Source organism: Teleopsis dalmanni, chromosome 2, assembly GCF_002237135.1.
Source record: "Teleopsis dalmanni isolate 2A chromosome 2, ASM223713v2, whole genome shotgun sequence".
Classification (NCBI taxonomy): domain Eukaryota; kingdom Metazoa; phylum Arthropoda; class Insecta; order Diptera; family Diopsidae; genus Teleopsis; species Teleopsis dalmanni.
Window position 1 is genome coordinate 121829787 of NC_051847.1, and position 15477 is coordinate 121845263.

Consider the following 15477-nt stretch of genomic DNA (forward strand, 5'->3'; position numbering starts at 1 on the left):
GTAACCAACATTGTCAATAATTGCTTTTGAAGGTTATTTATACCTTTTCATCATTAGACGTTTAAGCAGCAGAAAATATCCCAAAATAACAAAACAAAATCTGAGGGATCTACTCTACTTCACTTTATATTTTCTACTTCAGTTGCAGTTACTCATAACCATTACCACACAAAATTTTTGTGTGAATAATATATCATTTAATGCTGATTATGGATATGAAAAAAGTATCCACCCATCATTTTGTGAAGAATATATAAATTTCAACAATATTTCATGGTGTGAATGGTGTGTGAACAATTCTGGATCAACAAGTAGCATAATTATGCTGCTATATTACTTAAACTGTGTTATAATATGCAGTTTATATTCTTCAGTGTGTTTTGTGGTTAAAATCATCAGTCGCTAAAACTATTGCTGATATGAAAGTTTTCTCCTAACTGTTAAGTGGATTCAACTGTATCGTTTATTCCAAGACTACAACTCGCTTATATATAATTCAGAGACTTTGTGGATTGGCACGCTATTGGTTTATATTGTTTGCTTGACGACCAGTAAATCTTTTTGGAAGTGTCGAAAGACGTGATCAACAGAAACGAGTTTACAACTACATGGAGCCAGCCAAAAGATAGCTGAAATATGTTTTTACAGGATTAGGTCAACAATTGTTTTTATTTCTCTTTTTGAAAACATCTCCATATCATTATAGCTATCATTTCCAACGAAAATTGTGGTATGCAGACTATCAACGCACATGTGGAATTAATTAAATGGATGAATGTAAAGGTAAAATAAAACTTATTCTGTGGCTGCTATTAAATTCGGTAAAGCAATTTACAATCTTATCAACAAAGGACAGTGCTACATTATTTTTGTACGTTGCAAAATGCAACACATTTCAAAAAGTATCTAGAACGGATTAGTCGCCAACATTATTTTTGTAAAGGACAAAGCATCTATATTAAAGGGACCACATTATGTTTCTCATATAGACATATCCCGTTTCGAAGCAACGACAAACACGGAGGCAAAGCGACTGAATCACAATAGAGGACAGAGACAGTTGTTCATATTCAAAAAAAGTTCAAATGCGGATACAACAACAAATTAATTAAATAAAAAAAAGTTTAATGAATACAATTATTTTTCAACATTTAATTTCTTTTTAGCTAAATATTTGCTGATATTCCAGAAAACAAATAATCATAAACATCAACGCAACCGCAGCAGTATCGTATCCACTTCTACAGTTAGCAACTACAGTCAAATCAATAAATTCACACTCTTACTTGTGCTAAATAATATTAAATACAGTACTAATTGTTGTAATAGTGTTTAGTTTTAGGTGTATAGATTCAAACAATACAATTATGTCAAAAAAGCAGACGAGAATGTTCTAAATGCTTCAGTCTGTACAACATAAAAATAAATTTTTTAATGAAATAATATAATAATTTTCAACTTTACTCTTCCGCTATTATTTGTATGGACATTGCAGAAAAGACTACTAATGCATCAACTGTTAGCATCTCATCGAAATCCTCAAAGCCTACAGTTCCATCACGTAATTTATGGGTTTCCGGTTTATCAACATTGACACGTGCAAGTGACTTGAAAACAATTTTCTCCAAGTATGGCAAAGTAATCGGTGCAAAGGTTGTTACAAATACGCGTACACCGGGTTCCCGTTGTTACGGTTACGTTACAATGTCATCATCATCTGATGCTACTCGTTGTATCGAAAATTTGAACCGGACTGAACTGCATGGGCGCATTATATCTGTGGAACGTACAAAAAATGAAATTGGTAATACATCAAACGGAGCTAAGGACTCAGCAAAAGTTACAGGTTCGCGTTCAGCATCCAAAAAGAAAGATGACGACAAAAAAAGTTCTGCTAAAGATGGTGCCAAACCTTATGATGAAAAACGGAAACTTGGTGATACTAAAAAAGACGATAAGGACAAAGATAAGGGAAAGGATAAAAAAGATGATAAAGAAGCCAAAGATGAAAAATCAAATGACAATAAACGTTCACGTGACCAAGTTCGTTCCAAGGAAGTCGATAAAGAGCGTGAACAGCGCATACGCGAAAGGGAACGTGAACGCGAGCGCATACGTCAACGCGAAATTCTCTCTTATCAAAAGATACGCGAAGAAAGGGAACGTCAGCGTTTGCGTCAAAAGGAAAGAGAATTGCGTGAAGAGGAACGTCGTCGCCGGGAGATACGCGATCGTCAACGCCAAGAAGAAATTCGTCTAGCAGAAGAACGCAGAAAGTTGGCTCAGGAACGTGAACGTCTTGAACGAGAAAAGGCTGAGCTTATGCGTTTGGAACGTGAGCGTCAAAAGTTGGAACGTGAAAAAATTGAACTGGAACGACTTGAGCTAAAGCGCCAACAAATGAAGTATGCAAAACGCGTTAAGTGCAAAATAAATATTAAAAATGCATTGAATATACTAATTTTTACATATTTTAAATGTTTGATTTTCAAACCGATTTCAATTATCCAGTTTATATGCATTGCGCATAATTCCACACGTAACTATTTAATATAAAAAAAAATAAATAATAATTTTATACATTTAAAAATAGCATGACAAAATGTCAAATGCGAATTTCATTTTAAAATTTCCCTAATCATACTTTGAAAAAAAAAAAAAAACAAAAAAATACAAAGTAGAGAAATGTAAATTTCAAATGCGAAATTTATATTCTTTTCTTGCTACAAATTTTAACAATTTCTTTTGCTATTCTCCTTTCTTCTCTTCCGGTTATGCGACTATTGTACTGAGTATAGAATGTTACAAGCTCGTGAGGAACCCATCAAACGTCATTCGAAGCACACTAGTGATGATCGGTATGCTGAAGTTTCCGAACGTAAACGTACAACAACAAATGAAGGACGTATGGAAGCACCACCACCACCTAGGTTTGATGCCAGCTTAGTATCCTCAAGAAGGTTAGCTATTTAAACGTAATTCATATACAATCATATATATATTTGTAATTTTAAACAGTTTCGATAAGAAGCGTGATGATTATAACAGTACAGCAACATCAAAACGTTTAGATTACAGCAAACGCGATGACTACACAAGTTCTAGTTCTAAACGTAGTGCCATTGACGATTATACTGCAGTACCAGCGAAGCGTAATACCGAAGATTACGCTAATAAGCGTGGAGATTACATGACAGGGGCAAAGTCCTCTCGTGATGAATACAAGCGCGAAGTTGAAATACGTCACATTCCAAGCGGAAGCACGAATAATACATTCCATTCCAAAAGCAATAACAGTCGTTATGGAGAGAGCGATCGTAGTAATTACAGACGAACTGGCATGGAGGAGATTAGGTAAGCCATTGTTATTTTAAAAAGCAATAAAAATATTTAACACCTTCATTTTTATTATAGATCAAGTACAAACAATGTTTGGCCTGCTACTGGGCACATGAGCGGTGGTAACACTATTCCAGCTAATATGCACGGTTGGCAAAAGACCATTCATACAGATGACAATACCTGGCGCCCATCACAAGGTACACAGGATCGGTATGATCGAACATTCAATGAACGCGCTGGATACGGCAACAGTGGCGCCTTATATACTAATAGTGGACGCGCTGGTCAAGATCGATATGGACCTATCTCTCGTTATTAATTTTAAAATTAAGTATATTGGACAATTTAAATATTTATAGGATGATCCATAATTACCTAATCTCAAATAATATTTAAACCGATTTTATTCAATGTAGCGATATTGCATTACATGTATAAATAATTATACTCTTATAACAACTATCACGTAATGATAGTCAAGTAGTTTTGAATTAATGTAACGCAATGCTTAATTATGTTAGTAACAACATAATTATTTCAATAAACTCATTGAGATATAAGTAATATGTATCAATTTTATTAACACCAAAAAAATTATATTCAAAAAATTAATTTTTTTTTATAGTTCGAAGAGTATTTGCACTTTCTACAATAAATTTGTAATAAAATATAATAAATATTAACATGAATTGTAAACTTCTTTGTGTATTTAATATAATTTTAGTATCAGTATTACTTCTTTTACTGTTAGTATTACTTCTCTCGATGGCATAATAGTATCAGTAGAGATATGTCTCCAGTATCAGTTCATTGCATTTGCAAAAGTCCTGATATGTCTGAATTATATTGGTTGCAATCTAAGCAAGTTCTTCTAAGGATGATATTAAAGGAGTTGTTGTGTCTACTAGTACTAAAATGCTATATGGTAAAGGATGTATGTCCTTAACTTCAACATAATAGCCTTTCTCGCACTGATCGCTTGAGGAGTAAAGTCTGAAAAGAATAAACTAATATTTTCTTATTTGTCATAAAGTATATACTAATATATAGAAAATGATTTAGCTTATGTAGGAGACAATAGTAATAGATAGCCGTAGTAGATTTATATTACGATAAGAGCCGATATTCAGCAAAAGAGTGGTGCTGTCTGTTCAGTGAAATTTCAACCAATTCAGAATAGGGAAAGCTGCAGATTTCTACTTAAATAATGTGATACCCCGTTAAGGTTTGGTAACTCGTTAAAAGGTTTTACAGTTTAGATGGGATATACTGCCCTAACCACAATATTTTCTTGGTTAGTCACATTTCAATTATTATTATTATTTCTTCCAGGTTCTATAAAATTTTTTAGCGGATAAAAATTTAATGATTTAAATCAGGAGGTGGTCATAAAAAATCTATTGAATCACTTTTTTACCACCAAAACAAGACTTTTATGAACGCAGATTCATTTTAGCGGCGGAAAGATGGTGAAAGGTGTTAGACCGGAATGGACAATATGTAATTCAATAAAGTATTTTACTATAAGAGAATCATTATTTTCATACAAACAAAAACTAAATTACTTTCTGAATAACGTTATAGAATAGTCAATGATTTAACAAATGTTGCAGGAAAATATTAAACGAATATATATGTATAAGGAAATTTGTGGGGCTGAAAAAACAATACACAATAGACTATTAAGATAGACTAAATAACATATTCAACATTAAAAGAAAGTCAAAATTTTCAAATAATTATAAGAGGAAATACAGTCAAACTTCCATAACTCGAACTTCTATAACTTGAATTTTCTATAACTCGACCTAAAAAGAGTGCATGCAAGTCTGCTTCCATAACTCGAACTTCTATAATACGAATTTCTCTATAATTCGCATAAAAATTATGTCACGTGCCAATAGGAATATGGGAAAGTGCATTCTATAAGCCCAATTTTTATTTTAAGTATAAAAGTATTTTGCTGTTAGGGGAAATCCCTTTTTCCAAACCCAATATTTAAATTTTTCTTTCTTATGTTGCTTTTTTGTGCAAATGCCAGTCGCTGACAGCGTGATTTAAAATAAATAAAATGCCAATGCTACTCTTAACGATTATATTGAGCTTGACAATGAAATTTTTACATCAAGTTTTCCCACAGATGACGAAATTATTGAGCATTATAGCTTTGAATTAGTGGATCCGATTCTAAACAAAACGGAAAGTGATGATGAGATGAGGGTTCGGTGGATGAAATTGTTCATCAGCCTTTCAAGAATGAAGTAGAAGACTCATTCAAAATTCTGAATTTTTATTTACAAACGAATGATACTCCAATTGATGATCACTATAAGAGTATGAATAAAGTGGAATCTCTTTTTATTAAAAATAAGAAAAAAATTAAAGTCCCCAACTCCAATTTCTGAATATTTTACTTCACTATAACTTCTGTGCTTTATTTGATTGCAAATAAATAAATATCTTAAAATGTAATTCTAGTTTCTTCCAAAAATAAAAAATATATAAAAAAATTCTCTAACTCGAAGTCTCCATAAGTCGAACTTTTTCTTTGCTAAATTGGACTTCGAGGTATGAAAGTATGACTGTCTATGAAAATCTATTATTAAGCATCAAGAAACAAACATATTCGAAAGAATTTTCTAAAAGTAATTACCGATCTACTAAAAGGCTACCCTATTCAACGAATTTTTCTATTTACAAAATGGACTGTGCAAGGAATCTTTTGTTAAATTGACAATTTTCAATTTGGTTTCAGGGAAGACTTCTCCACAGAATTACAACTGGTGCGAACAGCTCAGATGATACAGTCTACCCTGAGCAGAAGGGAATCAACGAGTATGATTACTTTTGACATCGCCAAGGCATTTGACAAGGTCTGGCACGACGGCCTTAAAGTTATAGCTTCCTTCGCGAGAGAATGTTCCGTGTAAGAATCAACAGTACCACCTCTTCAGTATGAAGAATAGCAGCGGGTGTTCCTCAAAGATCCCCGCTCTCTCCCTTGTTGTACAACATCTACACGTCTGACATCCCAATGCTAAGTCCTTCTGTATTATCATTATACGCAGATGACACATGCTTCTGATAAAGTTGCCAGAAATGTGACCAACATGCTGCAGGAGCATATTAATCTCATCCTGAGGTTCATCCAGAAATGGAAAATAAAAATTAACAATGAGAAAACAAAAGCCCTGTTTATTACATGTAAACACAGGCAACATCCACCGAGAGTAAGAGTTGGTGACATCGTGATTAATTGAGAGGATTGCATTAAATACTTAGGTATCACGTTTGATAAGCGGTTCACTTGGCATAAGCATATACAAGTCAAAAGAAGCAGTTGCGCTATAACACTGCAATGCTTACAACCACTTTTCAAACACAACAACCTTAACGTGAAGAACAGAAAACTGATCTATAGCCACATAATTAGACTAGCATTACTTTATGGGTGCGTCGCGTATAGCAAAGCTGCCGACTCTACTATACAAAAGCTATAAGTCGCTCAAAGGCTCTCTCTTCAAAGTGCCTTGGTACATCCGCACAAACGACATGCTAAGAGACCTTAGAATAGACCCGATCAAAAAATACATAAGGGACAGAGACCTGAAGTTATAAGCGAAAATTGATAGGCTATCCTACATACCACTACCTAATCTAAGAGTAATCACTCTCCGCACAAGTACGCAGATCTTAGATCAATCACTGAATAATCATGTAGCTTATAGGCAATACATAAATTAGTCAATAAGATGGGTGAGACCCTGTAGTACCCCCAGCTATCAAAGAGTAAAACTGCCCAGTTGCGCTGACTCGTAAAAAGGATCATCATATATACAATTTCCATATATCAACGTCTTTGTGGTAGAAAGGTTAAAGTAATGTGATGTGTTGAATTTTATGCAACAGTAATCGAACTTTAAAATCCATAGTAACTCAACGGGTGATTATTTGTATTCTAGTAAGCTTTGGTGTACAAGGCTGCCAACCTATCCTAATCTGATAGTACAAGAAGTAATTAAATTATACAAGTGTGTTTTTTTCGCTTTTAGTATTGATTTCAATAGAATATTCTTTGAATTTATATGATGTAGATATGATGAGAAAATCAAATGTTACTGTTAATTTTTTTTTGTCGAAAGTGACACGTCTTATGACAAAAAGAAGACACTGGTGATGAGTACTTGAAACAACGTTATATGGTCAGCTAAATTTCAATAAATTAACTAAAATTTTTGTTGTCTTTTCATTTCTATTTGAACCCTTCTGTAATACTGTTTCATTTTTCTATGAAGCATACGTCATTGACTATACTTACGCTAATAAGTCTAATGGCTCTAATATAAGTTCTGATTTGTAAACAGATGCTAAAAAATTAGTAAAAGCAGCTGTGTTGTTACCCAATTCTGTATCATTCTGTGTGTTGTCAGGCAGCTCATTCTAAAATATAAGTAACATAACAATTAAGTAAAAAAGTCAGAATTTATAAATTATGCCATACCTCTTTTTCTTCTTTTCGTTCTTCACCAAAGTCGGGAATACCATTTCGCTTACCCCAAAAAGTAATTACATGGTCTTCGGAAACCACAATAGAACACTGGTCATTACATTTGCACTTCTATAAATGAACCGTATATTATATATGCAGTATTTGAGAATCTATATAGAAAAACTTCTTACTACAATGAAACGTTCTTTCATGAATTCTACGAAACTAGGATATTCCACGATATTACAATGCCCAACACCACGTTGCCCATCAGAGTTATGACCCATTGTAAAAACATAACCACCTTCCACTAATAAAATAGTATGCGTTGATGAAAAACATACATCAACTATTTTATGCGATAGCTGTATTTTTTTCTAAAGAGAAGAAAAATTCCAGAGAATTTCACTTGCAGATTAGTTTAAACTTTCTTATAAAACTGTTTCTAACTTACGAACGAAGCTACTTTAACGGGCTTATTAAAACCTAATTTCTTGAAATCGTTACTACCACATACATGTAGATCACCATTCTTAAATAATATGGCTGACGTATCGGGTCCACAAAATATTCTCTCAGCCTTGCAGTTGACATGTAAAAGCAATATTTTAAGTGGTGTTTTTCTAAATATAAGACAATATAGAGCATTTCTAAATATATGATTTGTTAATCTTTTTCATTAACTGCTGTGTTTGTAGTGTACCCAAGCCAAGAGCACCCTGTACACTTGTACCCCAAGTATAAACGGAACCATCAGTCGCTAACACCAATACATGTTCCAAACCCGCTGCAATTTGTTGTATCTGCACGCCTTCCAATTTGGATATAAATTTGGGGCTATAATAGATTTTATTTTCTTCATGTCCCAAACTATATTTGGAATTATCTCCACAACTCAGCAAAGTTCCAGCTTGTGTTAGTAATATCGTAAAACCTTCACCAGCACAGGCACTGCAATTATTTCATTTAAAGCAAATATTTCTTTTCATTCTTTTCGCTCGCCTACTCTATAATATGATAATTTCGAACGCTCTCCATGCGACTTGGAAAGTGTTTCCAAGCTTCTAATGAATTTAAACCCAATTGACCATGTGTACCTTCTCCCCAACTATAAACAGAACCATCTACAAATATGAAAAAAACCACATACTTCTATAATTTCTTGAATTACTAATTATTTTACTTACCATCATTGACTACCACAAAATGTGTATCACTGGTAGCTACCGCTCGTATGCACGCTTTGGCAGGTAATTGTATAGGATTCATGGTAAAACTACTGCCAAACGATTTCAATTGATATAACACCGATCTAAAACATAAGTTCAAGTCAGATCAGTTTGTAGACTATAACATATGAATATTATAATGCCAATGTAAAATAATGATATATGTAGTGATATTCATAGTGATATCGTTCGCATTATAAAATGCTGTAAGCATACCATATATATTACATATATTAAATACCTCTTTTGTATGACTTCACAAGGTGCCATAGTTTCCGCATTCATTAATTCTTTGGTTTCGGTCTGTGCTGTTGCTAGACCATTTGCTCGAATACTCTTAAGGCTGCTGCAAGCTAAAGGATCTTCTTGTTTCAAGGATAATAAATCGGTGGTGTGTGTATTGGTAAAGGTCATGTCATCCTCATAAGAATAACTGAGGAGCATAATGTAAAATTTTTTAATAACAATATACAATATAAAATTATGTGCGCTGGTATAATAGATTTCTTTTAAATTTTAAAAGCGAAGTCTAAAGAATTATAAATTAAACTAAAAGGAAACAGTTAATTCCATAGAACAGAAACAATTCAATACTGAATAATATTTTTTTTTGTAGAAAACTAAAAATCTTAGCGTACACCGCGTTATCAAATCTCAGAATGGTTACAGGCCCCTCGGGGAGGTATGCAGATCTGAGGTCAATTATTGCTTAGTCTGATGAAGTGATAAACTATAATCCAGTCAAGGCGTAAAGAGAGGTTTTAAAAATACCAGGAGTTAAGAAAGAGTAAAAGTGCTTCATAGCTTCACCATAATAATGGTAACGTTCTGTTTTCTAACTCATAACGTATTGAAACTTACGTTAACTCCGAACCAAATCAAAATTACAAATCTTATTTCTGTTAATTAGCTACGGTTTATGGCTTCATGCAAAAGGATATAAGTAGAAGCATGGTCGTAACCAAGTAGGAAATATGGAGCGATGGTCCCTACTAAAAGTGTGTAGGAAACATTTTATAATATTTCATGAGTTTTTATTTTATAAAAACATATATCAAATCAAATCATACTTTATCTGTCAAACCATATAAAATCTTACTAATCTTACTATTCCGGCAAAATATCTAGAGTGTTGTAAATTAATCTCGAGTGTTATACATGCTGCTCCAGATTTACGATACGAAAGTGCATACGAAAGTGCATACGAAAGTGCATTAAAAGAGCATCTCAAAAGAAGAATAACCCCAGATTTGCCCATCGAAAACGCCATAAGACTCTGTAAAAACATCGTACAAGAGAATATACCCCAGACCATGTTGACCAGACAGAAATTTACACCGCATAAAATGCTGAACCGACAATACTTTTGTTTATCTTTCAATCATATCATAATGTATTAAATATACATAAACTTATGTATACATATAGTCCTACGATTGACAGGTTCAAGCAATGCCTGATGGTGACTTATTAAATTTACTAAAGAAAGGGGTAACGTACGCATGCGGCTTCGTACCACCAACAATGTACGCTCCTATGTTCAGAAAAAACCACACGTTGGTAAGCTACGATCACGAGAGACAGCCGAAGTCTTCGCCGCTCAACTGTCTAGCCGATTAAACAACCAACCCTCCCGTCTCGATAATGCCGGTAGACAATGGGGTCATATCTCTCACTCCCTACGCACAACTGCGGAAGAAGTCCTTGATTTTCAACGTCCCTCGCAACGAAACCAATGGTACGACAAGGAGTGTCGCCAAACTACTGCTGCGAAGAGCGCGGCCAATAAAAAGACCCTGTAGTTAGCAGCAACGCAAACTGTGCATGAACAATATCGGGAGATAAGAAAGTTAGATAGGCGCCTATTCTGAAGAAGAAACGATATCCAGAAAGGCGCGAGCGAGAGAAAATCGAGGTGTGTAGAAACAGGACTGATGCCCCTAAATTTTATTGAAAAGTCAACCGTCTGACTCAAGGCTTTAAGTCTGGTGCATCAACCTGTAAAGACGAAAATGGTAATCTGGTTGCAGATACTCAGAATTTACTGAAAGCATGAAAATAGGCGATGATAACATCAACTCTGCCTTTGGAGAAATGCTCTCTGTGTTCCCTATCGAAAATTATGACGCTGAAATTTCACCACCTAGCGATAACAAAATGCGTGTTGCTATACAGCGACTTAAGAACAACAAAGCGACAGGCGCAGATGGCCTATCCGCTGAATTCTTCAAGGCCAACGGCGATATGTTGATAGGGTGCATACATTAGTCTATCTGCAGAATATGGTTAGATGAAAGTATGCCCAGCGATTGGAACCTCATGACCCTTTGTCCTGTCTTGAAAAAAGGTGACCCAACGATTTACACCAACCATCGCGAATCGACAAATCCTGGAAAAAGCCCACGAACATAACATCGACACACACCACCTTTTTTTCGATTATAAAGCAACTTTCGATAGCGATAAAGGATCGCGTTTACGCCGCAATGTCTGAGCTCGGTATCCCTGCAAAGTTAATTCGACTTTGCAGAATGACGTTGAGCAATACCCCTAGCTCCGTCAAGGTAGGATCAAATCTGTCTGAAGGTTTTGATACCGTACCGACAAGGTGATCCCTTATCATGTGATCTCTTCAATTTTGTCATGGAAGTGATCATGCGTAGGGCAGGTGTTCATCGTAATGGAACTGTATTCTACAAATGTGTCCAGCTCCTTGCTTCCGCCGATGATATTGACATCATTGGGCGTAGCAAGCGTGATTTTACAGCTGCGTTTGCTGCTACCGAAAAGGAATCTGCACGAATGAGCTTAGCGGTGAATGAGGGCAAAACGAAGTATATGTCGGCTACTGGTAGAAATATGCGTCGCTCGGACGCCGAGCTAGTGGCAGGGGACTATAGTTTCGAATCTGTCAAGGATTTCATCTACCTTGGCACCGCCGTAACGAACACCAATGATGTCAGCCTGAGATCAGACGAAGAATCACCTTGCTAATAGGTGCTACTGTAGGCTCAGTAGGCAATTGGGATGTAGAGCTCTCTCTTGAGAAACTAAACTTACGCTCTATAGCTCGTTCATTCTCCCTGTGCTTCTGTATGACGCAGAAATATGGACGTTATCACAGAATGATGAAACAGCACTGGAAGTGTTCGAGAGAAAAGTTCTTCGTAAGATTTTTGGTCCTATACGAGTTGGCGACAACTACCGTATAAGAATGAAACACGAGCTGTATGAGCTTTATCACGACTTTGATATAATTCAGCGCATTAACATCCAGCGGCTTCGTCAGAATGGATGAAAATGCTCCAGCGAAAAAGGTGTTTGAAGCAGTAGTTGGCGGAAGAAGACGTAGAGGTAGACCGTGACTCCGGTGGAGTGATCAACTTGAGGGAGCACTAACTGGACTTGATGTACGAGACTGGAGAAGGCGCGCACACAGCAGAGGCGCCTGGGGAGACATGCTGCGTCAGACCGAAACTCGATAACGGGTTGTTATGTCCAAATAAGTAAGTAAGAAAGTAAAGAAATGTGCAAATTTACGCAGCAGTTATCAATTATATTAATATTTTTTTACTACTCTTTCAATAATACATACCCTTTACTTTTTCCTAAACTACGAAATATAAGCGGTATCCAGTATTCCAATATTTCTGACGCCGTAGGACGTTTTGAAGCATCAACCTAAATAGTAATCGAAACATGTTATCTACCCATTATATCAAAAACTAGTTTTCTCCTCCTCATCTTCCTTTTTCTGTAATATGTTTTATTTTACTTATTTCAATTATACCTATATTGTATTTAAGGAGTCTAAAAGTATTTATTAGTAAGATTCATTTTCTTTCACTCCTATACTGGTATATATTTAATTGAACTATTTTTAAATCCGAACTATTTTTCAAACAAATTACATTTATTATTCTATTTTGTGAATAGTTAAGATAATGAGGAGTAAACTTATTTGTATAATGCATAAATGGATTTTTCAAACAAATATAGACCACACAGGAAGTATCATAACATATGAGTAGTAACTATGTGGTCAAATTTACCTGTAATAAGTTACTTAAGAGAGTGCGTAGACCTGACGAGTATCCAGAAGGTAGAGAACTATATGATCCCTAAAAGTAAATTACAGAGTATATACATAGTCTTTGTACAAATAATTTTCAATATATATAATAATTGCAGTATGAAGACTTTTTTCGTGGTTTCAATTTTATTTTTAATATATATAACAAGACCGTGCGATTACTTTAAACAACCAAATATTACTTTCCTGAATGAAAATCAAAATATTTCATACAGCTTACCGCCATAATTTTAGTTACGAGTTCTGATAGGTTACTTGCTGCAAAAGTTTTCTTCAGACAACACATCTCTCCGAGTATACAACCAAGGGCCCATATATCACTCTTATGATCGTATTCTTTACCTTCACACTATTAAATAGAAGTATTGAATATTTCATATATATATCAATAATTTAAGAAATATTTAAGAAATATTTACCATTTCCGGACTAAAGTAATATGGTGTACCCAATACAGTTTGAGCATGTATTTTTGTATTCATAATTTTGGATATGCCAAAATCACCAATTTTGACAATACCACGTTTATTAAGAAAAACGTTTGCGGTCTTCAGATCACTAATTAAAAAAAAATTTTTCATATAATTAATTTTATTCAAGCTTTTTACTAAAAAAAAGTAAATCCTAAAAACATAATTATTAAAGTTTTTATTAACAGAAATATGCCTGTTGGCATTACTCCCCTATAAACATTTTTTTAACCTCTTCGTTATATTATTTATCATTAAAGATTCGATATAACAGAAAAAGGATAAAAATGTTCGGCGTAATAGTAATATTTAATTGCCGAGCAAACCTATCAGGACCAGATCTTCTAGTTTTATATATCAACATATTATATCCCCGAATTGGCTTATTAAATTGTATAACTTAATTACCGGTGTAATATATTTTCCGAATGCATATAATTTATTGCACTTGATATCTGCTCAAATACTGCTATAATATATCGTTCTGGCAGATAGTCTCTTAAATGTCTGTCAGCTATTATTTGAGCTAAAGTTCCACCATCAGCATATTCCATTTCTATTAGCAAAGTATTATCTTTAATGAAACTTCCTAAATAGCTATAGACATTGATAGAAGATAATATATGTTAAGGCTTATGTCCTTACAAAATAAAAGAAAGAACTCACCTAATAATATTAGGATGATGTAATTTTGAAAATACTTCAACTTCATTCATAGCTAAGTCACGTTCTGGCGATGTTAAATCTGAGAGATTAATTTGCTTGAACACAATGTTATGTCCATCTGACTTGCGTCTATACAATATCGCCACGCCAAAGGAACCTTTTTAATATTATAATGATTTTTTAAAGAATAGTTAAGTACTCTTATTTAAAAGAATTTTAAATAAAATACCTTGACCAACAACTTTGACCTTTTCATAATTATTTAACTCGGGTCCAATAATATTTATTGACTTTGTCGTTTCTTGTGTAGCGTTTTTAGTATGCAAAGTTGATTGTTGTGATGGTTGTTGTCCAATTACAACGTCTGAACCATTTGTTGTTGTTGGAACAGTATTCTCCGACTCTACTATTTCGTTTTTTAATAGCGATGTTACTGAGGAAGTGGAAATAGAAAAAACTGAAGATTGAACTGGACCACTGAGTGTAGCACGTTTTTTAGCTTTCACTGGTATAACTATAGATGATGAATTGCTCGATGTTGATGAGTCTGAAATGCGGCCATTAAATATAGGTAAAGAAGTTGCTTTTTCTCTAATTTTTTTCATTTCCAATTATTTAACTACAATCCATATAATGCAGAAATTACTCCAAGTGAACGATGTTTGACCAATAATGTCAAAAAAATTACTCTATTAAGTTTGTTTTTGTTATGGTCAAATTTTAGGTAACCTAGCAGCTTAGTGAAGTATGTGCAATATATGTATATGACCACTAATAATTAAGTGGAGTGAACGGTTGAATTGATATGGGATGATGGATAATACATTATTATAAAAATTTTTATAAACTATCTTTTAAAAGTTGACAATTAGTTAAAAAGAGTTATCTAATACATTAATTATAGGATAAGTGTATATAAAATATAAAAAGTGGTGTCACATAGTATTTGACAGTATCTCTTTAAAAAGAGCACAACAATATTGTTATAAAAGTTTTAATAATTTACAATATTTAATCGAATTTAGTAATAACATCAGTAATTATGACATACCCGTATATTGAAAATGTCACACTGCATCTATGAATTACTCAACTAAATTCATGTCATCACGAAACAAACCCTTTCACTTGATTTAAGCATACAGTTAATGCTCAATACAGTAAAACAAACAAAAGTTAAAGTGCTTA

General features: G+C 34.0%; 2 protein-coding genes across 2 annotated transcripts; one reads left to right on the forward strand and one right to left on the reverse strand.

Moving 5' to 3' along the window:
• The first annotated feature begins 6 nt into the window (after window positions 1–6).
• Window positions 7–4017, forward strand: LOC119679199 (scaffold attachment factor B2-like). Its single transcript, XM_038091410.1, has 4 exons — window positions 7–2405; window positions 2799–2960; window positions 3019–3354; window positions 3415–4017. Exons 1-4 carry the CDS (start codon window positions 1483–1485, stop codon window positions 3659–3661), a joined length of 1668 nt encoding a protein of 555 aa, XP_037947338.1. The 5' UTR covers window positions 7–1482; the 3' UTR covers window positions 3662–4017.
• A 30-nt stretch (window positions 4018–4047) lies between these two features.
• On the reverse strand, window positions 4048–14894 carry LOC119679208 (serine/threonine-protein kinase Nek8). The gene is made up of 16 exons (XM_038091421.1): window positions 14519–14894; window positions 14290–14446; window positions 14032–14220; window positions 13573–13711; window positions 13374–13502; window positions 13113–13181; window positions 12656–12741; window positions 9302–9493; window positions 9019–9143; window positions 8838–8955; window positions 8516–8782; window positions 8286–8454; window positions 8023–8208; window positions 7844–7960; window positions 7661–7782; window positions 4048–4335 (listed from the first exon to the last, which is right to left on the reverse strand). Exons 1-16 carry the CDS (start codon window positions 14892–14894, stop codon window positions 4200–4202), a joined length of 2577 nt encoding a protein of 858 aa, XP_037947349.1. The 3' UTR covers window positions 4048–4199.
• Window positions 14895–15477: the final 583 nt, after the last annotated feature.

Excerpts from the sequence above, each read along its gene's own strand:
- LOC119679199 (XM_038091410.1), top strand. The coding sequence starts at position 1,483 with ATGGACATTGCAGAAAAGACTACTAATGCATCAACTGTTAGCATCTCA. Across the intron at positions 2,961-3,018 it reads AGCTTAGTATCCTCAAGAAG|TTTCGATAAGAAGCGTGATG; the intron begins GTTAGCTATTTA and ends AATTTTAAACAG. Across the intron at positions 3,355-3,414 it reads ACTGGCATGGAGGAGATTAG|ATCAAGTACAAACAATGTTT; the intron begins GTAAGCCATTGT and ends TTTTTATTATAG.
- LOC119679208 (XM_038091421.1), bottom strand. The coding sequence starts at position 14,894 with ATGAAAAAAATTAGAGAAAAAGCAACTTCTTTACCTATATTTAATGGC. Across the intron at positions 13,182-13,373 it reads TCGTAACTAAAATTATGGCG|GGATCATATAGTTCTCTACC; the intron begins GTAAGCTGTATG and ends ATTTACTTTTAG. Across the intron at positions 8,209-8,285 it reads CCGTTAAAGTAGCTTCGTTC|AAAAAAATACAGCTATCGCA; the intron begins GTAAGTTAGAAA and ends TCTTCTCTTTAG.